The 27,045-nt window shown below is 38.3% G+C and overlaps 2 protein-coding genes and 1 long non-coding RNA gene across 4 annotated transcripts; 1 reads left to right on the forward strand and 2 right to left on the reverse strand.

The window, feature by feature from the left end:
- Nucleotides 1-627: 627 nt before the first annotated feature.
- On the reverse strand, nt 628-3,350 carry LOC311287714 (uncharacterized protein). Of its 2 annotated transcripts, XM_084404747.1 has the most exons (4): nt 2,970-3,350; nt 2,373-2,525; nt 1,902-2,085; nt 628-1,581 (listed from the first exon to the last, which is right to left on the reverse strand). In XM_084404747.1, exons 3-4 carry the CDS (start codon nt 1,932-1,934, stop codon nt 1,096-1,098), a joined length of 519 nt encoding a protein of 172 aa, XP_084260873.1. In that variant the 5' UTR covers nt 1,935-2,085; nt 2,373-2,525; nt 2,970-3,350; the 3' UTR covers nt 628-1,095. The 2 variants fall into 2 exon arrangements, with proteins under 2 accessions (XP_084260873.1, XP_084260872.1); XM_084404746.1 differs by lacking the exon at nt 2,970-3,350 and having other exon boundaries at nt 2,373-2,633.
- A 3,209-nt stretch (nt 3,351-6,559) lies between these two features.
- Nucleotides 6,560-15,196, reverse strand: LOC311288461 (C-type mannose receptor 2-like; the record flags this gene model as incomplete). The annotated part of the gene is made up of 4 exons (XM_084405880.1): nt 6,560-6,915; nt 7,080-7,430; nt 14,705-15,067; nt 15,160-15,196. 4 exons carry the CDS (start codon nt 15,194-15,196, stop codon nt 6,560-6,562), a joined length of 1,107 nt encoding a protein of 368 aa, XP_084262006.1.
- Nucleotides 9,861-13,247, forward strand: LOC311287716. Its single transcript, XR_014626784.1, has 4 exons — nt 9,861-10,217; nt 10,308-10,378; nt 10,518-10,602; nt 12,209-13,247. It is a non-coding gene; the product is annotated as an uncharacterized lncRNA (long non-coding RNA).
- Nucleotides 15,197-27,045: the final 11,849 nt, after the last annotated feature.

Here is a 27,045-nt window from a genome sequence, read left to right on the forward strand (position 1 = left end):
AATATCAGAACAGAAACTCTCAGTTGCGGTGTTCATTTCGACTCGGAGTCGGACAATAATGCCCACAGAGCCAGAGAATACTGTATGGAGATAGAACAGGCATAGTTTAGTTTAATTATGGTTATAATTTACTTGTCATCTGCTTTTATCCACTATTAATACAAACCTGCTGTAGCAGACCCTGTCCGAATGATGACCAAAATATACTGACGAGTTCAGTGAAGTTTATTGTACATCACACAAAAGATGAAGCGTTAGTTTTACTCCAGAGAATCACTGTAAGACCTGAATAAACACAGTATAAGAAGTGAGCATTAAAGTCTTATCCATAAACTCTCTCTCTCTCCCTTTCATTATCATCAACATAAGTTACACAGCAAAGTACACAAAACACTCGTTACAACTAACAGTAAACAAATATATACACACCTTTTCAGTGGGTGCTAAATAAACTGGTAAACCTTATATCCGTAAAATGACTAGATGAGCTGTCATAAAGTGCACGCTCTCACTTTCATTTCTGCCGTGGTCAGTAACGCTAGGCCTGTCGCTCCGGAGACTGTAAGCTGGATCACAAACAGTACTGATCCATCCTCGAGTAACAATGAGAGTAAATGAAGACTGCTATGTTCATTCTTACATCCAACAACAGCACACCTCAATCGCTTAGGAGACATTCTTGTCTACAGCTGCTCCGGCGTCGAAACAATGGCGGACTCTGTGTCCAGCTCACTCAGGGCGGGTCTAGGCTCAAACTGCAGTGTCAATCAACAGTCGTGGGAGGGGCTTGTGCAATTCTACGTCACATTGCACCGAATCTGAACAGCTCATTCTGAGACTGCTTATGATTTATTGAGATTGTAAAAAAACCACTGGGTGGATTTTTATCATTCTAGGGTGGTTTTGCTCACACACTGCCAACACACATTTATGTTCAAACACCATGTAAAAGTGAATTTTGCATAATAGGTGCCCTTTAAATTCTAAATAGAATTGTGCAAGAACTATAATATAAATTACAACTGTGCTTGACATATTTACAATACAGCTTACAATATGCTAAAACATGTGTTTACACTTTTGCAGCATAACACATTACAGGTGTGTAAACTGATTGACAGATGCATCCAGTGAATGGTTGTAGGCCACTGAATATTTGAAAATGCAATCATCAACCTCGTGCTGGAAATGTGGCAGTACATGTGGTGGCAAATTCCGCATTCTGTGTTCAAGATCTTTGCAGAAAGCTGAGATGGCATCATTGGTGTTTTCCTGTGATGCCAACTTTTCCAGAGTTTTGCCGATGATGCGCATCAAGTATGTGGACTCCTCACTGGAGGATTCATCCTGCATCTTCCTGCACTTTCCCGGAGGCCTTGGAGTACTTGGTTTAGTGTAGGTGCTTTGCAAAGGCTCCTTTCTCATGGCTGTGGACTCAGCTCCACAGATCATGGATTCAGCCAAGGGTGTACTGGGCCGTAATTCAGCCTCAATGAAGCTGGGCTCTTCATGGGTGCCAGTCCAGGTGTCACTGTTGGTACCATCTGAGGGTGAACAGGAATCACTATCAGCCGAGGGTTCCTTAAAAAACATAAAAAGATAAAAATCAAAATGCGAACGATGTGATAGCATAGATTCTTACAATTGTTCACCTATAACAATAACAGGGCGTAGGTAAAACAATGCCCTGCAAATTGGCGAAATGGCTCTATTCAGATGCACTTTATGGCACACTGTGGAAGATAATGTGACAAATTAATTTAACGGCTTGTGTTAATATGCTGAGTTACTTGTAAATAGACCCATCTGAACAATCAGTGGCCACTTTTTTAAAAAAGGCAAAAACAACAACAACAAAAAATTATTCTAAAAAAAAAAAACATATAGATTTGTTTATTTACCCTGATAGTTAGATTTGAAGTGCTCTCCTTCATTTTTGTGTGAGGCTTTAGAAACTGCAGGCGGTTCAGGATCCATTGCTGCCTGCCAGTCTTCTGAGATCCAGAACTTCCTGATCGGGTCCATGTTTCTTATAACGCATGTACTGGGTTCACAATGAATCCCACCGCTTCTTGAGCTCTTTCTCTGAGGGACAAAGTCACATTTTGTAAGCATTATGCCTAGTTATTGTCAATTTCATGACTATTTGTAATGCCAACAAATGTTACTTTTTGTTCTACTGTTAACAGGACGTATTCTAGATGCTAGCACATTAATAACTTCCTGTTTCCATAAACCAAATTATTTTGGTATGCACACACACACACAACACAAAACTCTAACACTTTTTTATTATTTTTTTTTATTATGGACTATTGAAAAATAACAAACAAGTTTTCTAAAGACCTTGATTGCCAAATAGGAAATCTTACCTGATATGACAATTTTATTTTCGATCTCACGCCACAGTTCATCTTTCGCCACACGGTTGGCATTACATTTTTCCGTAATGTCAAACAAAGCCGGTCTGTCCTGGATCATGCTGACCAATTCGTCTTCACTTGCCTCGTTCAATTCAGCCATATCTTTTTTAAATAGTCACGAATCGGAATGAGAAATACAAACAAATGAGAAAAGCGTTCTGTATGTTGCCTCTCTTGACTTCGTTGTTTTCTTGCTTCGTCACCTAAATTTTTTTTGTCTCGTGCACTGGTTCGCTGGCTGAACAGCCAATCAGAATGATCAGATGAACTGACTGACTGACAAGCTCCGATGCCGATTCAACATATCAAATCGGCAAAAAAAGGCAGACGAGGACCAAATTCAGCCGACGGTGCTTTAAACTAAACTGCATTTGGATCCTACACCTTGTCTCGGAGCAGTTCGTAACAACACCGTTCTAAGAGGATTTATAGACCAGAATATCAGTATTTTAATAGATATATTTACAGTTATATCAAACAGAAACAAAGCACAATCATTTGCTTGACCAGCAGCAACAGAAGAACATTGCAAAATAGTTTATTTACCTCCAACTCTTGCAGAACACACAATCCTTGCTCCCCGCGTCTCCCCAATCATGTCCTCCTCTATGTAATTTATGTCCTTCTCCTTTTCGCTACAAATCAGCACATCGACAATTTGGATCGTAAGCTTATTGCAAGCTATCATTTTTAAAATCAATTGTGTGATCTTGCGTTATTTCCTTATCACTTCTCACGTGCGTTTGGTTGTGAAACGTGGTGTTCTTTCTTTTGTAAAGTCATGCATTGTGAAACCACCTGTCGCCGATCCATCGTTCAGTGCACACAGCAGAAACTGAGTGTTACCCCAGATAGTCACGCAGTGTGAAAAGAACAGTGACCTGACTACTGACAAAAATCGTGCAGTGTGAGCTCGGCATATGGCTGTGGCTGTGGCTGAAGTCATTTGTGGTTCATGTGTTTCGCTAAAATCTCTGTCCTTCAGTGATTCTGCTTGTTAACAGCAGATATCTTCAATAATGTTCAATCATCACTCAATTAATCACTTAATTATTTCATTAACTCCAACACTGGTTCAGTGTCACATTTAACGCCCTATAGTGTGCACAGTGAGCAGTGTTCATTTCCCATGTTGGACCTACATGGAAACTGAGGACAAAACTGGCTGGGAAAAGTTTTATTGCAGTAGAGGACGTCAGTACAGAATATCATCAGATGTTTCCTGTATTTAACATTGGGAAGTGCTCTTATTCACTGTTCACATCTGAAGTCTAATCACTGATCAGAAGTGTGTTTTAGCATTAACACATTTAAATTAGTTAAATTAATTTAAGTTTAGATTTGACTATATATATTTTTTTATTGTCAGCGTTGTTGAGGTTTGCGCAAAAGATGTTGTAGAATTTTTTAGAAGAGTTCACACAGATCTCTTTATGTTAATGCATTACAGTAATCTTTCACAACAGCAGAAGTTTTTTTTATAAAAAATTTCATTAATGCTTCATTTTCATAATTGTTTAAGTCGGTCATGAAACTACAGAAAAAGCAGTTGTTTACAACTTTGGTTTCATGTGTTCATTGTCTTGCTGTAAATATTTACTTTACACAAAATTTGCTGACTTTGCACTTACATAGATTTAGAGGGAGTAAAGTTTAATGTGTATTTGGCGTGCTGTCCGGGGGGAGTTCGGCCCGAACCCAGAGTACTCCCCCCGTATGTGTCACAGTGTCTGGTTTGTGTTCCCTGGGTCACCACTAGATGTCCTCCTTCCCCACGGTGTCTGTCACATTCTTGAACTACATTCCCCATGATCCTTGTCTCATCATTGCACTCAGCTGTCCCTTTTCACTCATTGCACGCAGCTGTTTCCCATTACATTGTTTAGTTCTGTGTATAAATACCCTGTCTGTTTTAGTCCTTGTTACGGAGTCATTGTGGTATGTCACTTACACTTCTTGAAGTCTGTTTCCTGGTTTGAGTTTGTTTTGTTCCGTTCCTTGTTTGTTTATTTTGTTATTGAACTGCTGACATGGATTTTGACCCCTGCATGGATGACGACGAATTGGATTGCCCTACAAATAAAAGTGTTGTATTTGGATCCACCTGTTTCTCTCCCTTTCCTTGGTGTGTGGATCGTGACAGTATGTAAATGGTTAGGACTAGAAGTGTGGAGAAGGGGTGGTGGAGGGATGCTGCTAAACTGTCAATGAACAGAGGTGAGACTGCTGAATATATATATATATATATATATATACACCTCTTATCGATGATTGTTCTCCACTCGTGTTAATTATCTGAACGTGCTCCTCCTGAACTTTGTTAATAAAACATCATATGTTAGAGTACATGTGGCATACCACAAATTCATGTTGAGATGTACTGGATATGTCTTTTATTAGTAAACATTTTGTGTGTGTGTGTTTGGGTTTTTTATAAATGTAAAATAATTATTTTAAGTCAGTTCAGTTGAGCTGGTGCTCCTTTGAATTAGTTTCAACATCAAATACAGTTCACAAGATATTTTATACTCAACTTCCACTTTGTCCTTTAAGAATAAACTATATTTCATTGAGACAAACATCGATGCTCACAATCACTTTTTAAACAAGTCATTTTTATTGTATGACCAGTGCAAAACACAGGAGTGATTAGAAGAAAGTTCCAAACCACCAAAACACCAAGATCCCATCCCAAGATTTTATTCTAAACCCATCTTCTACTTTCTAGTTGACTGCAAGTACATTGGATTGAACAGACTGTGTCAAAAATATTGAGTCGTTTCTGGAAGTGACTAAATTTAAAATTGAAATAAAGCCGAATATTAAAATGCATTTTGATTTCATGGGGTCTTTAAAACACACACACACACACACACACACACACACACACAGGCCTATATTAGGGCTGGGAGAATTAATGCGTTGCCTTTTTTTGTCTCGTTTTAATGACTTCCTGTTGCGGCTGCTAGTGTGAGTGTGCCGAACCAAGTCACCCTGTCATGATGGAGAAGGACAAGGATGGAGTTTTAGGAGAATGTTTGCATTTAAAAAGTTGCCTGATGGCGCGTTTGACAAAACAAAGATGGTGTGTACAATTTGCAAAGCTGAATTAAAATAACATAGAAGCAATTTGTCTTTAAAATACCATTTAAAAGCAAAGCACCCAGAGACCGACGTATCCTAAATTATAAGAATATAGAGTGGCTGTTAACTGCTCCATTGAAATTAATTGAAATTGTCGCTTTGTCTCGCTGTACAGTGTGAATGCAGCAAAATCAAATCTCTGTCGTTACATGTTACTGAAACCAGAACAGCTCTCTCATACTGTATGACATACAGCTATAGTTGTCCAGTCTGGTTCCGTTCACACAGAGCAAGGGCTTTCCGATAATGCAGTTGTGAATCCTGAAAATGTACGGGTGTGATTTCGTATTCTGCTGCTGTGTGAACATGACGTGAAAGCTGCTTGCAAACGGCTACAGGAGGGCCCCGCCAATCCACGTTACTGCAGTATATAATGTTGCTGCACGCATTTAATTTGATGGGAACAACTGCTCTGTGGTTCTGAGGAGAGTCTGTTTACAGTTCACAAGATGATAAAATAAAATATTATTTAAAATATACTTCCTTTGTGTTGTTTAATTTAACAAGGGGGTGGTGTGGCGCAGTGGATAAGACACATGCCTTTGGTGTGAGAGACCCGGGTTCGAATCCACTGTGAGACACCAATGTGTCCCTGAGCAAGACACTTAACCCATAGTTGCTCCAGAGGTGTGCAACCTCTGACATATATAGCAATTGTAAGTCGCTTTGGATAAAAGTGTCAGCTAAATGAATAAATGTAAATGAGGCGATTCTACGTTTAAATATTGATGATTACAAGCTTGGGGGAAAATGCAATTAATTGCGCTAAATCACAGCAAATTGTGCGATTAATTATTTATTTATTTTGAATCGGTTCCCAGCCCTAATATATATATATTGCACAAGAGTATTTTCAAATCTTTTATTAAAAAGACTATCTTCAGTAACAGAAATTATCATTGTAAATTGATATAAGCACTGATAAAACAGTACAAGAAGTGTTTGCCAGTTAAAAAAAAACAGCCAGTTATGAAAGAACACAAACAAATCCTTCACTCCTCAGATCTGCTGCAGATGAAGTTGAGTTTGTGGTGTTCAGGACGGCTGATCCAGCGCTGATCTCCTCTAGACTGAACTGCTCCAGATCTCACTGCAGACACACAGTCCTCCTCTCCTGGAGCCCAGTTCTGATAGCACACGGTCTCTCCGATCAACCAGTACCAGATGCCCAGAATACGGGAGTGACGTAAACCCAACCACACCGCCTCAGTAGACGCACGTTTAACCACATTCATCACACGATGCTGCATCTCGACTGAATGAACCGAGACCAGATCCGTATAATTCTGTCTGCAGTATCTCAGAGCTTCAGGCCACGTCAGATTCTCTTTGATCAGAATCAGTTTATCTGGACACAAAACAAACCACAAGCAAAAACTAGAGAGAGAATGATCAAAAACAACATGCAAAACAAACACTGTGGAGGAATCTGTCATGTCAGACATGTAGCGTGAACTTTAAGATATCTGGAGGTGATGGATGGATTGTGTGTGTTTGTGAGGATCTGCTCACCTTCATGACACACAAAAGGAAGTTGGATGTCGCAAGAGCCGTCATACCATTGACCCTGAGCGTTTGGATCGAGCACTATACAGTTTTCAACACCTCCACCATTATTAGGTTCACCAGAAGCCCAGTATCTGAATGAGGAGTTACTCTGATCTGACCACTGCCATGGGTCTCTGACTCTGAACAGACCGATCCAGACATCATTAGATATGTGACTATCATTGATGAACTTCTGAATCTGTTGATTCTCATCCTGGTTCCTCACACTGACCAGATCAATGTGATTCTGTCTGCAGTAACTCTGAGCGTCTCTCCATTTCATCGTCTGATTGACAAAGACGAGTCCTGTGTTCACTTTAAGAAAAAGAAAAAATCAGTTTGTTCATTATTCCTACTTCGGTTTATAGTTTGCATGTGAATAAGAGCAGTGGTGGAAGCATCAGAAACACGTTCAAAGACTGTTTCTACAGCTGATGATATATTAAATATGCACAAAATATTTATGATGATTTTGCTGATTTAATATGAAGTAACATTTGTGAATTTTCCTGATAATTTTATTGCAACTTTATATTTCTCCATCATGTTTTGTGACACGGTTTTCTGGGATTCTGGATTCAGACACACAGAGAGATGAGAGAAACATCAAACAGATGAAGATGTTAAACTGCAGGTTAACTAGTCCTTAGAAATAAGTCAGTAAATATTTCATCCAAAAATGTTATATTTGTAAAGTACCAAAATATACAAATTAATATTGTTGCAATATTATTTTTAGTGTTTGTCTTTTAATTGGTTTGTCTAAAAATGTATTGATTTTAAAAAAGTAAAACAGGGAAGTATAAAAAAAAAAAAATCCTTTTGTTAATGATTGACTAGAGCCCTGGGTGGGATGGAGTCAAGCTGGAAGTTTGACCGGGTGTATCTCAGGAGCCAAGCCGAGTTGGAGCTCCAGACTCTGGGGTTAGGGGTCTCCTATAGTTGGCCCCTCATGCCTGGAGTATGGAGCCTTAAGTCAGCTTGGTTCCAGAGTTATGCCCAATCAGTTCCACAGGAAGTGACCATATCTCAGGAAGAAAGCCGAGTTAGGGCCCAATACTCCCGGTATAGGGGGCCCACTGGGTGACCCCTCCATGCCCGGAGTCCGGAGCCCCAAATCGGCTTGGGTCCTGAGTTTTGCCTGGTCAAAGCTGGACAGCAAGTAGCGGTATCTCGGAGCCGGACGGTCCCATGGGCTCAGGACTGTGGGGAATGTACCTCTCCATGCCCGGAATCTCAAGCCTTAACTCGCCTTGGCTCCCGAATTATGCCCGGTTACACATAAGGGGCTTTAGGACAAACGGGCTCTATCTCATTTGAATGAATGTGTTTAATTTGTAGCCTATCTAAATATAGTTGTAAATAAAGGTAGTAAGTAAGGTGAGGTTAAAAGGTTAGTAAGGTAAAAGCACACAAAGAAATGTTATCATTAAACATTTTCAGAAAATGTATCAAAGTTTGCAGTTAGAGGGATTCCTCATTGAAACACATAAGGTGGGCTTTAATGGTTCCACAGTGAGTAATGGTGAAAAAAGACAATGTTTTCCTTTAAAAATGTAAGATATGTTTACAAATACATGCATGGAGCTTAAATATACTGTGGACTAAGTATCATAGTAATTTTCATTGTGCCCACATTGAGAAATGTTACGTTTTTTTTTTTTTTTTCATTCAAGGTTAGCTTGTGTTGTCTATAGTTTGCATGTGTTTTGTGGCACTGTACCATTTAAGCCCATTTAAAAAAATGTTAATTTATGAAAATAATCTTCTCTACAAAACAATTTATAAATTAAATGTATAAATTAAAATTAATTTACATGTAAATGAATGTAAAATGAATCACACAACATTTATTGTTTGCAGTTCACATGCTTAATTCTTTGGCAGTCTATCTTTCTGTAAGGCTAATGGTTTGACCTGGAGATTAGCTTTGAACGCAAGCTAATAAAACTCATCTTTCCATTTAAAGGAAAATTATATAAAATGATAAAGTACTATTTGTTCATACACAAAAAAACAATACATTTATCTCTTATTTGACATAATATCCATGTTGTTACCAAAGAAATAGCTGAAAATTGCAGAAATGTGTTGATTTCTGAAGGGTCTGAAACACCAGTTTTGGGGTGTCTTTGTGTGAGGTCCCCTGAGACAGCTTTCACATGGGTGAGGCTAACTCAACATTGCCAATGTGATTGGTGTGCAATAAAAAATGTCTGGGAAGAAACAAATCATTGGATTGCTTAAAATAAAGAGCAGCATAAAATATTATTTTCTCTTTTTTTTTATTTGACTTCAGAGTTGAAAGTGGGCTTAAAGGGTACATGGGCTTACAGTTTTCCTTGATTGTTTAAACACTATAACCAGGCTTTTGAACAAAAATTTCAAAACCATTTATCAAAATGCATACCCATTTCCCTAAACTTTTAACACTATTCCCATGTTTTGACACATGAGTCAGATTTGTTGAACTGTCACTGCTAAACTCTACACACAAATCCCTTCATTTCTCATTGCCTACACCATGTTGTTATTTAGAAAGCTCTAGCATTCAATATTGTCCACTCAAGTCAGCACAGCTTCAGCTCAGTTCGCACACAATTACTCAAGTGGAAACACTAAGAGTCAAAATTGATCACACACCAATCAGAACCTTCAATAGAAAGATAAAAGGGCCAGAGTCAGTTCACTGGGTTTTGGAACAATATGCATATGTTGTCCATAATGTTGATATCAAGTAATGTTGTCCATACTAAAGATATCAAGTTATCAGAACTTGACATTACTTAAAATAAAAAGTTTTGGCATCAAAACTTAAACAGGTCTGCTTAACTTACTCATTTGGCAGCAGAAATCTTTCTAATTAATATTTTAAGTGTCGTAAGCTCAACATTTCAATTCATTTAAATTATTAGCTATGTCTCTGTTTAAAATGATTGGTCGCGCTTGAAATTCTGCCTTGACAATCGCGCTGATTGGTCGATATAACGCAAGGCGGTAAAATATTTTTTTTGTCGTGCTGAATGTTTAACGGCTCTGGTGTGACGACGCAGCAGCAGTCCTCTCGAGGCACTTGCAGTTTTCTGAAATAAAGTTAAATAGGTAAGTAGAGATTTAAACACATTTATACATTTATCGTAATTGCCTTACACGTTTTATTCTAATGTTTTTTCCCCGTTTTACTCCGGCAAGCGGTTCAAGCAGACAGGCAGTAAAGCAAGCGGGAAGAGAGTCGTCGTGAAAGACTCAGACTACACTCAGTGGTAAGTTAATTTTAAAATATACGTACATTTTGCTTATTTTTAGATAATTTGCGAGTTGTAAACACGGTTGAGCTACTAACTTTCTGTAAGAACATTTAGTGCTAACTTTCCCGCTGTATTTCCTATTATCCTCCCCCAGCGGCACTATCAGGCAGGCGGTCATGAATCAGGCGCGGAGGGGGAGAGAGTCGTATAGCCTAGGCCCACGGAGTTAACGTTAGCTGGTAAGTTAATGTATAACACACCTGTAAATTGTACTTTATTGTCTGTAAAAGGTTTTATTTTATACGGATGGACAAGGTATAAATGCGGTTAAGTTTGACCCTTCGCAGGGAGCTTGATTGACAGGTGATCTGACCAATCATACTTTGCCATCCGCCATTTTGTCCGACAAAGCAGTCAGGATAGATTAACATGGGAGGATTTGAACTTGAAAAACGGAGTGTACTGACGTCTTTCCGTGGTTAAAACAACATTCCTTCTTATGTTTGTTCATGTTTATTTGAGGCTATAAATTAACTAGAAGGTAGAGATGATAGGTTCACGAGCAGCTTTAACTGATGCTCTACAGCGATCTGTCATGACACATTAAAGAGCCACAAAACGGTATTTATTGTTTTAATTTCTTTTAAAAAATGACCAAATTTGAAAGGTGAGACTTTGTTTAATATGTTTAATATCAAACGTAACCGAAAAGTAACCTGGTCTGTACTGTCTGTCAGCGTGTTGTCAGTCTCCTCTCTGCCCCGCGATGTAGCCTATTTTTCACTGCGTGAGAACATAGTGTGGCCGCGTGAGAACGGCCTAGCTTGTCGGACATAGCAACAGTAACTAAGGAGGGCGGGTCTCAAATTGACAAATTGGTCAAACGCGCCAATGGACTATTATGCAGGGAGCATTCTTTAAAACTTCCACAATAATATAACGTTACGCCAGCTGGAAATGTCACTTGCAAGTGATGTAATGAAACATTGACAATTTAAGCTTGAAGGGAGTAAAGTCTCCTTTTAGGCTATTAAGGAAATGTAATTTTGCCAAAAGAAGAACTTTTATTTTAAATAAATGTTCATTTTACATCAGCCTACTTCAGTGTGATATGTTACCATATTGTCATGCTTAATACTGAGAATTTGAATAATTGTAATGTGATGATCAGATGCAGATATCTAAATCAAAGAATATGGGTGATTTGCGGGTGGATTATCTATTTTTAACAGTGGATTCGGGTGACTCAAAGTGCACCAGATTAATGAATTTATCTTTAAAATGTACAAAATTTTATTTGCCGCCCCGGACTCCCCTAGAGGTACCAAGCTCCACCCACAAAAATAATGTGGGAAACACATTTGGCTATATGATGATCTACAAAAAATACAAATTTAAATATCTCATTATTAAAATACATTATTAGGATTTTACCACCTCCGCCTCATTTTGAGCCAGGAAAAACCCTGAGTAACATAACATGACAGGAGCTATTTTGCTGAATATTCTCACGATTGCAAATGTTACATTGATTTTAGTTCAATAAACAAGTAATGAATATAAAATTATTTCAATTACTTACTTAGGTTAAATATTACATATACGCATGTAATATAATGTGTATTTCCATCAAAGGTTTGGTCTTAAATTTCATTCAAAGTGGCATTAAAAATGTCTTAAAAAGTCTTAAATTTAACTTGTTTATATCTGTAGACACCCTGTTAATGACAGAATTTTCATTTTTGGGTGAACTATCCCTTAAGGTTAAGTTGCACCCTTTGAAATGTACATGAGCTTACATGCATGTGAATTAATTTAAATTTAATGTTTATTCATCTTCACTAGATGTCCGATGATCGCAGCTCTAATCTTGATGTGCCAGTGGGGATTGTACTAGTGGAAGATGGGATGACTCTTCAGCCCCTCAACTCTCTGCATTTGTCTCCCTTGTCCATTGGTATAGTAATTGAGGGAAAAGTGGTGATGGACAATCTGCATGACCTTCCTGAAGCAATGTGCCTTCTGTTCGGGCTAATTTATAGTTTACACCTGAATTACCCAAAGTCTCTAAAGTACACATTTGAATTTATTCAACGCATCCTCCTTTCCATGGGGCAGAAAGACCTGCAGCCTAAAATACAATCTTTGGCTAACCATCTGTTTGGTTAAAATGGAGAAAACGTGATCAGCACATGCATTCAACAAAAAATAAAATATGATGCAGCGGCCAGTAAGACTTTTACCAGCAGAATGCAACGGCTTTTTCTAGGGGGCGATGTAATTTTCTCGATGACAGAACACTGAAATTTGTTGCACGATTTTGTGGAACGACTACAGACATCCCTTAAAAAAAAACGTATTTTTGGTAGATGTGTCAGTTCCTTGCAATGTGTTTAAAAAATGAGCTTACGATTTTGATGTTTGTGTGCCTTAAAAATGTGACTGTTAGAAATGAGCTTATTTTGTTTGTGTCTTTTAACAATGTCACTTAAAAATTATCTTATGATTTTGATGTTTGTGTTAGAAATTAGCTTATTTTGTTGTTCATGTGTCTTTTAAAAATGCAACTGTTAAAAATTAGCTTATGATTTTGTTCATGTGTCTTTTAAAAATGTGACCTAAAAATTGCTTATTTGATGTTTGTGTTAAATGTGTTAGAAATTAGCTTATTTTGTTTGTGTCTTTAAAAAAATGCAACTAAAAAATTTGCTTATGATTTTGTTTGTCTTTTAAAAATATGAGCTTACTGTTAAAACACTAAATTTTGATGTTTGTGTGTCTTAAAAATATGAGCATATTGTTATGAGAAATGTTTCTGTTAAATTAATGTAAATGCTGTATAAACCTAATAAAGTGGTTGATGTGAAAAACAATACTTGTTTTAATGATTTAATACAAGGAAACGATATACTGTATAAACAGGAAAGTTTGAGTTTAGTCTTTGCCTTTTTAAGTTATATGTACTTAAACATTTAAGTTATCTATAGTTAAACATTAAGTACAGATAACTTAAATGATTGAGTTACTTCAATGAAGCGACCATATTAGGCCAACTCAATTAAATTGAGTTGTCAATTTCCCCATTACTCAATTGAACTGAGGGAAACACTTTCCTCAAATCATTTGAGTAGTCTCAACTTATTAGGGTTTACAGTGTGGATCCAGAAAGACATAAAGGAAGAGGTTGAGGACACTGGAGTGGAGGAGGAGGAAGAGGAGGAGGAAGAGGAGGAGGTGGAGGAGGAGGAGGAGGAGGAGGAGGAGGAGGACTTCACCGTCGCCTCGATCATAAGAACCTTCATGGAGAAGAGCAGGTACAGTAGATGTGCTTCAGACTGTTCTCTACTGTAACTGAGAGCTGTACACTGTGCTGTTACAACACATACATGAACTGTAGCTGTTGCCCTACACTACTGTAATAAAAAGAAATGCATCAGATTGCCTCACATACAGATAGATTTTTCTGAATGCTTCCATTTTGTAAAAGGATGTGTTACAGTTACAGTAATCAGTATTTCTATTTTTCTAGGACACAGAGATGATGAAATGGAAGAAGCCTGGCAAATATTTCAGCTGATGCAGGAGGATTCCCCCCCCCCCCCCCCCCCCCCCCCCGCTGCCTGACTAGGGCCAATATAGCCTGTGATGAGGACGAGATCCTCTGGCCTGTCCCAGACCAAAGACGGGATGCTGTTGAGAATAATTTTGGTTCTTTGTGTGTGTATGTGTGTGTTGTACTGTGTAGTACAGTGTCTTTTGTGTTCATCATGTGAAAAGGTTTGTGAGGGGAGAACCACAAGCAAAATTGTGGTCCAGTCCAAAAATCCAGTTTTGGAAATGTTGTAATTTGGGATTACAATCTCCAAATCAAAATAACTATAATTTTTGTAATACAGGTAACAATTGAAGAAAATAAAAATCACACTGAAAAGACAAGCACTGAACTTTGTTCTCAGGACACGAGTTTTGTTCATAAATATCAAGATGGGGCAAGTTGTCATGTCTATTATATGTTGAGATTTTATGGATTCATTAATTCATTACAGTTTATGTTGGTCAAAACAATGTTTGATATTTTTGAACATATCACATTTTGCGGAATTTTTTTTTTATCTGGGCTTTCTAATGGCAAATTCCCACAGTTATCAGCAACAAAACATCAGTGTTCAATATCGGTTTATTTTCTGTACAAAAGTTGCAAGTTGGACAAATATCCATAGTCTCACCTATATTTTTTTACATTAAAAAGTAGAAGCATTTATTGCGTTCAAATTTTGTACAGTGTATGGTGTATATTTCTATGAACTATTGTTTATTGTGATTGTATGGAGCTGCACTTACTGTTAGATGAACTGCAGATGAAAGTCAGGCTGTTACTACATGACCAATCATTCCATTCTCCATTTGTCATCATAGCACACTCATCTTTGCCATCAGGTTGTCCAGATCCCCAGTTCAGATAGAGCGCAGGTTCACCTGAAGACCACTGCCATTTATCAACACTCGCCCTCTGCAGCCCAATCCGGACATTCTGAACACCTCTATCATTCACACTCTTCTTCAGCTCGTTCATGTCGTTCATGTTGTCAACGGTGGCCAGATCTGTGTGATTCTCTCTGCAGAATCTCTGAGCTTCAGTCCAGTTCTTCTTCACGTTTATAAAGTGATACTGACGCTGAACACATTCAGATACGGAGCAGAGAGCTGTGAAAGAGAGCGTTTGATTTAATGCTTTTCATAACAGGGTATAACCTGATGAAACTATAAACCATATATAATACAATAAACACACTCACCAATGAGAAGAAGAATCACATATAGAGTTTGGTCCATTTCTGAGGAAGAAACACAGTGAAAAACTCGATCATTTGATCATTTCAGTAACATTAATGAAACACAATCATTCAGACAATATTAACATCTGAAAGTCTAATTGTGTTTGAAGAATGAACATGTTCTTACTTTAGAGGTCGTGTGTTTCTGTCCTGAGTCTGATGTTTCTGTCTGCAGATTTAAACTACGTGATTATTATATCTGCTCTCATCCCTCATTCAGCTCATCACATCATTTGTGTATTTCTCTAAAACTAATTTTCATATTTGACTTCCTTCTTATTTGTGCATTTTCCACCTCTATTTTTCTTTATTTGCATATTGACGTCAGTATCAGTAAATCTACAAGTTCTGTAGAATAAAGTCTTGGCAACAACATGGACTAATCAGCAAACTATATACAGTACATGTAAACATTTATAATTTATATTTGAACATTCACAACTAAACAGCTGCTTTAATGTTATTGCTGGACTGTATAACTCGTAGTACATCCCGTTTCAATTTGACATGTGTTTTAATTTCAGTCAGGACCACTTTTGTCAAACGTGACCCTGGACCACAAAACCAGTCACATGGGTCATTTAAAAATTTTTTTTTAAATATATATATATATATATATATGTGGTGAAGTGCACCTTTAAGCATGACTCCGCCCCATGATTATTTAGCGGGCCTTATTTGGACTATATAAAGGGCATTCCCAGAGTGGTAGGATATGGCGTCATCCTTTCGTTCTTCTGGGTGTCATGGTTGCTGGTGCCCGCTTGCTCTGTGAGCTGACTTTTCCACGCAGCTGGTGTCTGTGTGGAGGTATGGAGCGTACTGCTTGAGGGTTTTTCTTCCTCTGCATTGCTGCTGTAGTTCCAGTGTAGAAAAGAGATCCGATCGCACGTATAACACGGCGTGCTGGGAATGACTGCTGCTCTCCTGCGCGGTAGGTCCATTGTATTGTGTATATGCAGGCGTGGGACTATGTATTTTACAAATGTATGACGCGTGAATTCCTCTGTGTTGTAAATAGGATGAGGGAATGGTCTGCCGGATATTTGAACGGAAGTTCTGCTGATCGGTATGTAAACCCATTTATGTCTGTCCACTTTGAAGCGAAAAGTGTGGTTTTAATTCTGTTTCTTGTGTATTTTAGGCCGTTAAAGATGGCGTTTGATCGCGATGCTGTCTAGCCTCGACGCTGCTGTTTTGTTTCTATTTGTTTTGTTTATTGTTTTGTTTCTATCTGTTTTACTGATACTGTTTTGGACAACTGTTTTGCGTGCAACTGTTCTGAGTACAGCTGCTTGCTTTTGGTTTTCTTTTTCTTATTTTAATATTGGGCTTATGCTTAGATTCCGATATAATTGATTCTTTGTTTTTGTGCCCGTTGTCTTCACTGTTGGTAAGCAACTGTTTTTGTGTGTTTATTTGGCGTTAATTGCCTATTGCTGGTAACATTAGTAATTAATGCTGTTTTCCATCTTTATGTTCTTTTGTTAAGTTACTTACTTCTTTCTCTTCCAGGAGCAGGGGTGACCCAAAGGCGGGCAGGCTAGCCATCCTGTGCCTGGTGTACAGCAATCCTCCTTAAGTGTGTGGTATAGGTTTTCTTGTAGTGGATTTCACCAGTGTGTGTGTGCTTTGGAAGTTTTGGGCACGGTGTACTCCTTGCGGGCTGATTCGAGCCTACTGCTCAGCCTGTCCAGCTAATGGTGCACCCCAGCTCCGTCACGAGAATCTACATGTCTGGTTATTGACTGAACTTCAATGCTCATATACAAACTAGTGGTCTTGCCATCCAGTACCACTGTTTTATGGACTCTAGTAGTCTTTTAAATTATTTATGACCATCAAATAAAGAATTCTATTTTTCCGTATGTATTCACGTCTCAGTGTCTTGTAATTGTGGGAGGGAGAAACGAACTTGTGTGCCCTTTTTTATGGGTATTTCCCCAGCTGGATTAATGCTGGGGTGGCGTAGTCGTGATTCATTGTAGCCCTGTATTTGAGGGCGTGGCCTCAACCGCCAGCTCGCCTCGTATTGCCACATATATATTTATACATAATCTGAAAGCTGAATAAATAAGCTTTCCATGGATGTATGGTTTGTTAGGACAATAAACCCGTGCAACTCGTGACTGGTTTTGTCATCCAGGGTCACATATGTATATTTATTATAATAATAATGCAGTTAGTGTTGGGAATATGGCTCTGTTCTGGGAAAATGCAGCCATTCCTACGAGCAGCGAGTCAAGTCCCCTTTAGTGTAACAGAACAGATCCAGTTATCATGCATAAAAAAACATGGGCCTAGTTCAAATTCACTAAATTGAACGAGTTGTTGTAAACAAGCCAAAATACATGAGAAAGGATGATGTACATGTAACTTACTGGTGTCACTGAAGATGACCACAAGACAAATATCAGATCACAGATCTCCAGGCTAAATGTGGAGCTGGGGATGGAGGAGGGAAGTTAAATCCAGTGTGAAGCCATGCAACAGAAGAGTGGGGATTTAAAAGAACCTGTGATGTGTGTGTCAAAACACATCAGAAACAGTTGATCGTCAGCTGATACAAGCTTTACTGACCTCGCCTGAACTGATGCAATGCTGGATTTCTCTGATCATATTTAAAGGGATAGTTCACCCAAACATGAAAATTACCCCATGATTTACTCACCATCAAGCCATCATAGGTGTATATGACTATCTTCTTTCAGACGAATACATTTGGAGTTATATAAAAAAAAATGTCCTGGCTCTTCCCAGCTTTATAATGGCAGTGAATGGAAAAAAGTGCTCCACACGACTCTGGCAGGTTAATAAAGGCCTTCTGAAGTGAAGCGATACGTTTGTGTAAGAAAAATATCTCTGGCGGTTCAATCAAACAGAGCTGGGCAACAAACTCAAGCTCTCAGATATTTCTCTTTAAAAATTCTCATTTTAAGCTTCTAATTCGTGACCGGTGTTTTGTTTTGCTCTATCCGCTGTGCTGACGCGTTCGTCATTACGTTGTGCGTCAGGTCAAGTGTCACTCTTTCATAAATCGATGCGTACGGCCGTCTGTCGGAAGCTAGTTATTTTAGCTGAGAAAGGTTTAAATATGGATATTTTTCTTGCACAAATGCATTGCTTTGCTACATAAGGCTTTATTAACCCCCCGGAGACATATATGGATTACTTTATGATGGATGGATGCACTTTTTTGGGCTTCAAATTGTGCGCTTCCATTCACTGCCATTATAAAGCTGGGAAGAGCCAGGACATTTTTTTATATAAAAATATATCTGAAAGAAGAGTGTCATATACACCTAGGATGGCTAGAGGGGGAGTAAATCATGGGGTAATTTTCATTTTTGAGTGAACTATCCCTTTAACAAGTGTGAACAGCAAAAAAAAAAAAAAAAAAGATTTTTACAAAGACTGCTCTGATTGGATTTAACGTTGTTTGTCACTTTCTCACGCCACAATAGACGTAAACATGTCAGATGCTGTTATAGGAAACATGCTGAAAGTCACTGCAGAAACAAGGTTGTGTTGTTAAAAAGTGACGGTCGAGCAGAAAATGACAATATAATGGAGACGTGTTGAATTATGAGTCTGGCGGAGATGAACACACAGAATAAAGCCACACACACGTCCTACGTTTCTGTCGCTGCCTCAGAAGACGCAGGACTCCAGCACGACCACTACATATTGTCATGTTGTAAATAAGAAAACATCTTTATCTGTACAAACCCCTCCATGTTGTGATTGATGTTTTTGGCAGATGCCCACCAACACACCATCATTGACATTGAAACCACAGGACTCACAAATCAGATCCGAACAGTTGCAATACACAGTTTGGACGGTCAATAATTTAATATTTCATTAGTGAAGACTGGTGATACTGGTTACTGAGAGCCTTTAAAACCCCTGTTTGAGACTCCAGTCAAAGAGAAAGAAACGTGTGTGAGATGAAGCAGTGAGTTTGTGTGTTGAGAGAGTTTGTGTGTTGAGAGGGTTTTTGTGTTGAGAGAGTTTGTGTGTTGAGAGGGTGTGTGTGTTGAGAGAGTTTGAGTGTTGAGAGGGTGTGTGTGTTGAGACGGTTTGTGTGTGTTGAGACGGTTTGTGTGTGTTGAGACGGTTTGTGTGTGTTGACAGGGTTTGTGTGTTGAGAGGGTTTGTGTGTTGAGAGAGTTTGTGTGTTGAGAGGGTGTGTGTGTTGAGACGGTTTGTGTGTGTTGAGACGGTTTGTGTGTGTTGAGACGGTTTGTGTGTGTTGACAGGGTTTGTGTGTTGAGAGGGTTTGAGGGATTAGAAAAGACAAGATGAAGAGAAAGGAAAGATGTTTCCTTGTCACCACCGCTGGTGTTGAGGAGGAGATCACGACAGACATTCACAACAGAGACGAGATAAAGACATTAAAGTGCTCATATCATGCTTTCATTCCCCTGAAGTCCATTTCTAATGTTAGTAAAGGTTGTTGGACTCTCATTATCTCACTGTAATAATATCATCATCTTCTGCTGCTGCTGTTTCAGAATAAACGTGTCTTTATTTCCTCCGTCTAAATACTTGATTGTGATTGGCTGGAATACGGACATTAAAACATTGTTATGCATTTTTAGAATTCATCTATTTGTGAAAATGTTTTATTTTTGTTTTGTTTCATACTCCTGGGGCCTGTTTCAGAAAGGAGGTTCAACCAACTCTGAGTTAAAACTTGAACTCAGAGTTTCCTATCTCAGGGTAAGTCAACTCAGAGTTTTCGGTTACAGAACAGCTGAGATGAGTTAGTTCAATCAACTCTGAGTTGACCTACTCTGAGTTAAGCGCGTGCACCACAACTATAAAAAGCCATTATCAATGGAGCGCAGAAATTATGAGTCACCATGGCAACAGCACCAGACAAAAAGAGGTCTGCATTTTCTCACCTTTACATTTTAATTAGTTATACCGTGTTGGGTGTAATTAATTACCAAGTAATCTAAATACTGCAATTTAATTAAAGGGATTACTCTTAATTCTTCTGTAATTGTAAGTAAAATCTGATGTAATTGCATTAGACTATAGAACAATTCTGTATATTTAACATACATTTTTAAAAGGTATATTTTTTATGTAACCTTCTCCCACACACTTGGGTCAATTCAAGAATAATTCATGCAATTGTATATATTGTTTATTTGAAAGCATTAAAAGTGCAGTTTCTTGTCTCTCCTTGTATTGTTCAAGTGTTTAAGGTTGACATGGGATTTAGTAATTAATAAGTAGACCAATACTTTCTAAAGATAGTCATTATTACATTAATCTAATTACACTGTTGAAGATGTCATTTGTAGTTAGTAATACAAGTAACTTACCCAACTGTTATAATATCAGAGGTGAAAGAACATTATGTTATTCAACCTAATTTTAATTTTCATGTAGGTGCAATCCTGCAGGTATTAAAAGAACATGGCAGCAGATAAAAATTAAATATAAAAACATAATTCATTCAAGTAAGGCTTGAGCATATCATGGGTGTAGGCTACCTGACTTTACATTTGACATAAATAACTAAATAGCATCCAGTGTCTAGCAGTGCAGCAGCATTTTTGGCTGAGGGAATTCCTGAAGGGACTTCAGAGCCAGTCACTCCCAAAGGTCCAAGGGCCTTCATAAAATGTAAGAGGTGTGTTATTTTTTATATAGGCTATTTTTGATATTTCCATTTATTTTACTTTGGTTTGGGTTTTTGTTGGTCCCAACAGATTCTGATGGTAATATCTGTCTGTTGGAGCCTCCTGTCCCAACAGAACCCCAGGCAGTTGTAAGTAACCTACTCAATACACCATTATGACTAATAGTGTTATAAAGTGTAGGCTATACTCGACCAAATGCTCATCTTCACAGGACGACGGGGATGAAGAGTTTCTGCTGCCACAGAGAGGCCTACAGTGTCTACACATCAAACAATCTACACATTCAGATTTTTTCACATATTTATGTGGAGTAGCCTATAGAATCAAAGTTTAAATCTAAGTATAAATGGGTATTCTTATCTCTCCCCCCGCCCCAAGAGTGTGGAAGAACAGCAGGAGGACGGTCCATCACCTTCTGCTGCACAGATCAACACAGTTCAGTGATTCTCAGTAAATGCCGTTGAATTCTGTAGAATTTGTTTACAACTACATTATGTAACTCTAATCTACTACTGTATTTTCAGTTGCCAGGTAAGGAGTTATATAGACTTCATCTTATTTACAAAAAAAAAACAGTAAAAATAGCAATATTTAATTTATTAATAAAAGATTAATTTTATTAATAAAAATGTACTGAAAGAATGAATGAGGTGTTTAAACACTACTTCCTCTTTAAAAAAGGGGAGGAGACCAATAGAAACTCTGGGTTTACCGAAGAAAACCTGCTCCCGACCAGGTTAGGTTCACAGAGTAAGTTACCATGGTAACTGACTGAGTATAAGTTACCTCTCTTTCAGAAACGGGCTTGACTTACTCTGCTTTCTCAGGTTTAACATACCTCCCATTCTGAAACAGAAAACTCAGAGTTTCCCTCATTTCAGGGTTAACATACTCAGAGTTTTCACTTAACCTCCTTTCTGAAACAGGCCCCTGCTGTTTACTGTCTGTTTTTTTTTATTTTAATTTTTTTTATAACTCATGAACACATCTGCATGTAAACACATCCTCATCACTCATTTGCTTATGTACAGACCACATTTAGACATTCAGGATGGATGATATTTACATCTCTGATGTGGAAAAGAAGGATAAACACCATTGACCTTTAAAGAGATGCAATCAAATAATTTTTGAGTGGTTCAAAACTTGGTCTTTTTTAGATATGCCATCTAAACAAAACAAAAAAAAGGACTTCATTCAATCTGGTGGGCGTCATTCAAGTAGTCGAGTGGATGAGTCAAAATCTTAGGAGGGATAAAAATAAAAAGCAGGGTTAAAAAACATTTTTTCTAAAACGTTTAATTTATGGTGTGAAGGAACATCTCTCTATAAGTTATTGAATAAAAGTTGGTTCCTTTTCGAAACATTCACTCGTATATTGCATCGCTAGACACTATGGGGAAAACTCATTTTCTCTGACGCCTTTAATTCAAAAGCGCAGTGGCACTGCCATAACAGAGCGGCGATCTGGGATCTGAGTACGGTGACTCGAGGTTACTCACTCCAGTTCGCTCGCAGGCCCCCACGATTCGCGAGCATAGTCGATACGTCGGTGAAGAGCAACGTGGTTCACGTCCTCCGCGCCAAACTAATGAGCTTACTTTCACTTAAGACCGCATTAGTGCTAGCATTAGCATCGGTCAAGCGAGTGGGAGACCTGCAAGCTCTCTGTCAGCGCTTCCTGCCTCGAGTTTGGGCCTAACGACTCCAAGGTTGTCCTCAAGCCGGGGCATGGCTACGTGCCCAAAGTGCTCTCTACTCCTTTCAGAGCACAAGTGATTACGCTGTCCGTTCTTCCTGATTCAGAAGACGAGTGTCAACCTCACCTACTCTGCCCTGTTCAGGCCTTAAGAGTATACATTCAGCGCTCTGCCGATGCAGAGACTATCCCGTTGGGTAGTGGATGCTATCGCGTTAGCTTACGCTTCGGTGGGCCTTCAATGCCCCCTCGGAGTCAGAGCTCACTCTACCAGAGGCGTGTCTATTGGTGACATCTGTGCGGCGGCCGGCTGGTCCTCGCCGTCCACCTTCGACAGATTTTACAATTTGGAGGTCCCTGCGCTGCAGGCACAAATCCTCTCTGTCTAGCTGGAGTTGACCTCGAGGCAAGCTCAACCCGCTATTACCCTTCCAGAGGCTCTGATCTCAGTCCGAGCCCTTCATTGTAGGCATATCTTGCTCTTCGCCCTACGCATAGGGACCCTCAATGGAGCGTTCCAGGCTAGGACCACAGAACACGTCCTTCTGCTCATAAGCACGGCGTCATTGGATTGGTTCCCCATAGCATCAAACGACACAATACGAGTAAACATTTAGAAAGGGAACGTCTCGGTATTTCTTTGGAAGATCACATAAGCTGCAAGACAGCAAAAACATATGAAAATAAAATTAAAACATTACTTTTTGTGAAAATTCTTATTTTGTTGTTTCATACTCCTGTTGTTTACTGTTTTTTTGTCTATAACACATGAACACATTTGCATGTAAACATCCTCATCACTCATTTGTTTATGTCCCCGTTTAGACGTTCAGGCTGGACAATATTTACATTTCTGACGTGAAACAGGAGAAACAGTGAGTGTTATTGTTCCAGTCATATTTCATTAAATTTAATTCAGGCTTATTCATTTGCAGAGATGGGTAAATACATTGTTACGTCCCAGGTCTAGGGTCCAGGAGTATAACATAAATAAAGTCTTTACACCTGACTGCTAATTTTATTTATTAAAAAGTTGTTAAAATGGTCACTGTCAGCACATGACATCAAAAAGGAAGCATATTGACTTCAGGGTTGGGTCAAGGCCAAAATAACAAACAAAAACTGAATCTACCCTTTTCCCCAAAGAAAACGTATTACCCTATCAAAGAAAAAGTCTAAACTAAACACAGGTACTGAACTGACTCCCTTAATAACCAGAAAAACAAACATAAAAAACAAGAGAAAATGAATATTCACAACAAAGAAAATGGCACCCAAGCCCTACAGCTTCTGTGTTTAAGTGATATTTACAGTATTTATAGTAACAAAACTACTATTTTCACAACAACTAGTTTAACAACACAACTTTCCTCACATCCTCACAGCAATAAGATTTTCTGCACCCTTCTTGTGGCGTATGTCAATGTTAAAACCCTGGACCACCAAAGACCTAGCCTGACAAGCCAGACCCACATCGAGATGTTGGGTCTGGGAACACACCATTGGCAGGACTCAATCCAAGGGGCGGGATAAACTGTTGTCTTTCAAATTCCCTCTGCACACAATAGGATAGCGCTACAACCAACCAGAGCGTTTTCCCACCAGGAGCTAGTTGATAGATTAAACGTTTGCCGTATCCGGTCGGCAAAACTTGTTCTTTCCTCAAAGAGCTTAACTTCAAGTCTTCCAGAATCGCAGCCAAAGCCGTTTCGAAAGACCCATCTTCTTTGGTTTCAAATAACAGGGAATTTACGCGGAACCGACACAACTCTGCCGTCATTATGTTAAGCCCGCCCACTGCCTCTATACACGATGTGATTGGCCTGACTAGAGTTTGTTTTCTCAAGCTCGCAAGCCAATGGATAGTTGCTAGACGACACTGCCTACAAATTACATTTGCTGCCGCTAGGGTGAGTCTAGATTTCTAGGCTTTTAATGTTGTTTATATGTCTATGTGGTGTTTTTAATACGCTTTAAGACAAACCATGTATAAATTCATAACTCAACACCGTTGCTGAATATTTTCTCCTTGTGAACCAAAGACAGTCTCAAAAACAGGGTTTGAAATCGCTGGTGTTTCTGACGTCACAAACTCCCTTGTAACCAATCAGATCAACGTGTGATCGCCAACCAGTGGATCTCTGAGCTGAGTGAGTGAGTGGAGGCGGGGCTCATTTGTATATTCATAGAACCGTGTATACTAAATGAGGCAAGGTTGTAGAGTTACATTCAAGATATTTTGCATGAAGAATTTTTCACACACACAAAAAAAAAAAAACATTTAAATATGTAATTTTGGTGATCAAAGATGAGTTTTAAGGTATACAATTATTGACTACAGGGGGACTTTAATCAACAAGTAGAATCGACCATGACATCCTCACTGTCACGATGCAGTTGAGACAAGGAGGAAGCAGGATCCAAATGCAGCACACTTTATTCCATTAACTCCAGACTTTACAAACACAGGTTAGAGAACAGGACGCGGGAACAGAACAACCAACATCAGCACTAAACACAACTAAGAACTCACAATGATTGAACTAAAACACAGGGCTTAAATACAAGGACAAACAAGCTAAACAAGATAATAAGGGGGCGTGGTTAATCTGAAACACCTGGGGATACTAATAGACATAACAGGGAACTACTGAACATGAAAAGACGGGAACACAGACCGACATCACAACACTCACCTTAGGTGTGTTCAACATCGGCTGCGGCTGGATGTAACCGATCGGCGAGAGTAGCCGCGTGCAGGCGGGGAGGAGCTGCAAATGGAGACGTGAAGTCAGACACTTTCTGCTTCCCGTAGTGACCGCTCACGTGGTGTTTGCATACTTTACCACAGCTGAAGTGAAATAAATGCAATATTTGCCAAATAATATACAGATGTTTCAGAGACATTTTCATTCAGTACTTTATGTACTGCTTCATACAGCGTCTGTTTGAACAAGAATAAAGTTCAACATAAGCTACTATCAATGAAGTGGAGTCTACGTTTTATAATTTGATAAACATGACACAATATACCATCACAACTACATGAAAAGAGTGTTTACTGTTATAAAAAACTGATTTGTGAGCTTTAGAGGAACTAAAGGTGTTCGAATAAACACGAAACACACGTGATCGTTGTCATGCAGTGAATCCGGCCAATCGTGGAACAGCTGTGTCGTCATCAGCCCTCGTGCAGCCCAGTGCAGCCGCTCTTGAGAAGCTGCTGGCTGAGTTCTCCGGCTACCCTAGACAAGACCATAGACAGTTAAAAGAAGTCTGGTTAAACTGTGTAAATGTAAATTCTTATCTTATTAGCAACAATTAGTTAACTTAGATTATTTCAAGTTATTTAACTGTGAACATTTTGTTTCATATTTAACAAAAAATATAAAAACTCTAAAAACACCTCATTCATCAGGACGAACCACAGTCCAGTTGCAGCATTTTCCCATTCAGTTTTAAATTGTCTCTTAATTTTGGCTGGACGTGAACTCCAACGTCGATCAGACATCTAATTTTGTGTTGAAAATGAAAATCGGGATGACGTCTAAGCCCAACATTTGTTTGATGTCAAGCAAATATATGTGAATATATTTATATACATATTCACATATATGGTAAAAGTGCACTTAGGTGTAATTTTATAAAGTGTACTTATTATACAAATAATATACTTTAAATGTATACACTTAAGTGTGACTTAAATGCAATGTTTTCGGTGCACTGAATGCACATTAAGTATAATTGATTTAAAATATCACATATTAAGTTGAATTAAAATGCAATAAGTTGTCATTAAGAGTGATTTTTTGGTACCACTTAAGTGGGACTTTAATACAACTTTATATTTACTTTCATAATTGCATCTAGTGTCTTTAAAATGTATTTAAAGTGCAATTAATGTGAACTAAAATGTACTTTAATGTCAGTTAACAATACACTTAAGTGTGAATTAAATGTAATGTTTTCACCGCTTTGTTTGGATTTAATTTCAAATGCATCACAAATTAAGTACATATTAAATGCAATTACTTGAACTTTTGAATGCTTTTTTTAAACATAAATGGGACTTTAATACATAATAAGTACTTTCATAATTGCAAAAAGTTTATTTAAAATATAGTTAGTGTAGTTTAATGAACTGACAAGCAATTAATGTGAACGAAAATATACTTTAATGTCAATAACACTTAAATGTGTTAAATGTGAATTAAGTGTAATGTTTTCGACAAACGTATTGCATATTATATGTAATTGATTTCAAATGTATCACAGATTAAGCTCAAATTAAATGCAATTAGTTGAAATTAAGAGTGCTTTTTTGGAACAACTTAAGTGGGACTTTAATACATTTTTATATGAACTTTGAAATATGGTAAAAGTGTACTTCCAAATATACTGACAAGCAGTTAATGTGGACTAAAATATACTTTAATGTAATATACATGTACACTATTATATAATTAAAATACATTTGTAATAAAAAAA

Source organism: Rutilus rutilus, assembly GCF_951802725.1.
Source record: "Rutilus rutilus genome assembly, chromosome: 3".
In the NCBI taxonomy this organism is placed as follows: Eukaryota; Metazoa; Chordata; class Actinopteri; order Cypriniformes; family Leuciscidae; genus Rutilus; species Rutilus rutilus.

What these genes read in the sequence shown, in the direction of transcription:
- LOC311287714 (XM_084404747.1), bottom strand. Translation starts at nt 1,934, where the DNA reads ATGAAGGAGAGCACTTCAAATCTAACTATCAGG. An exon ending in CTTCAAATCTAACTATCAGG is followed by an intron (nt 1,582 to 1,901) that starts GTAAATAAACAA and finishes ATGTTTTTTAAG; the next exon opens with GAACCCTCGGCTGATAGTGA.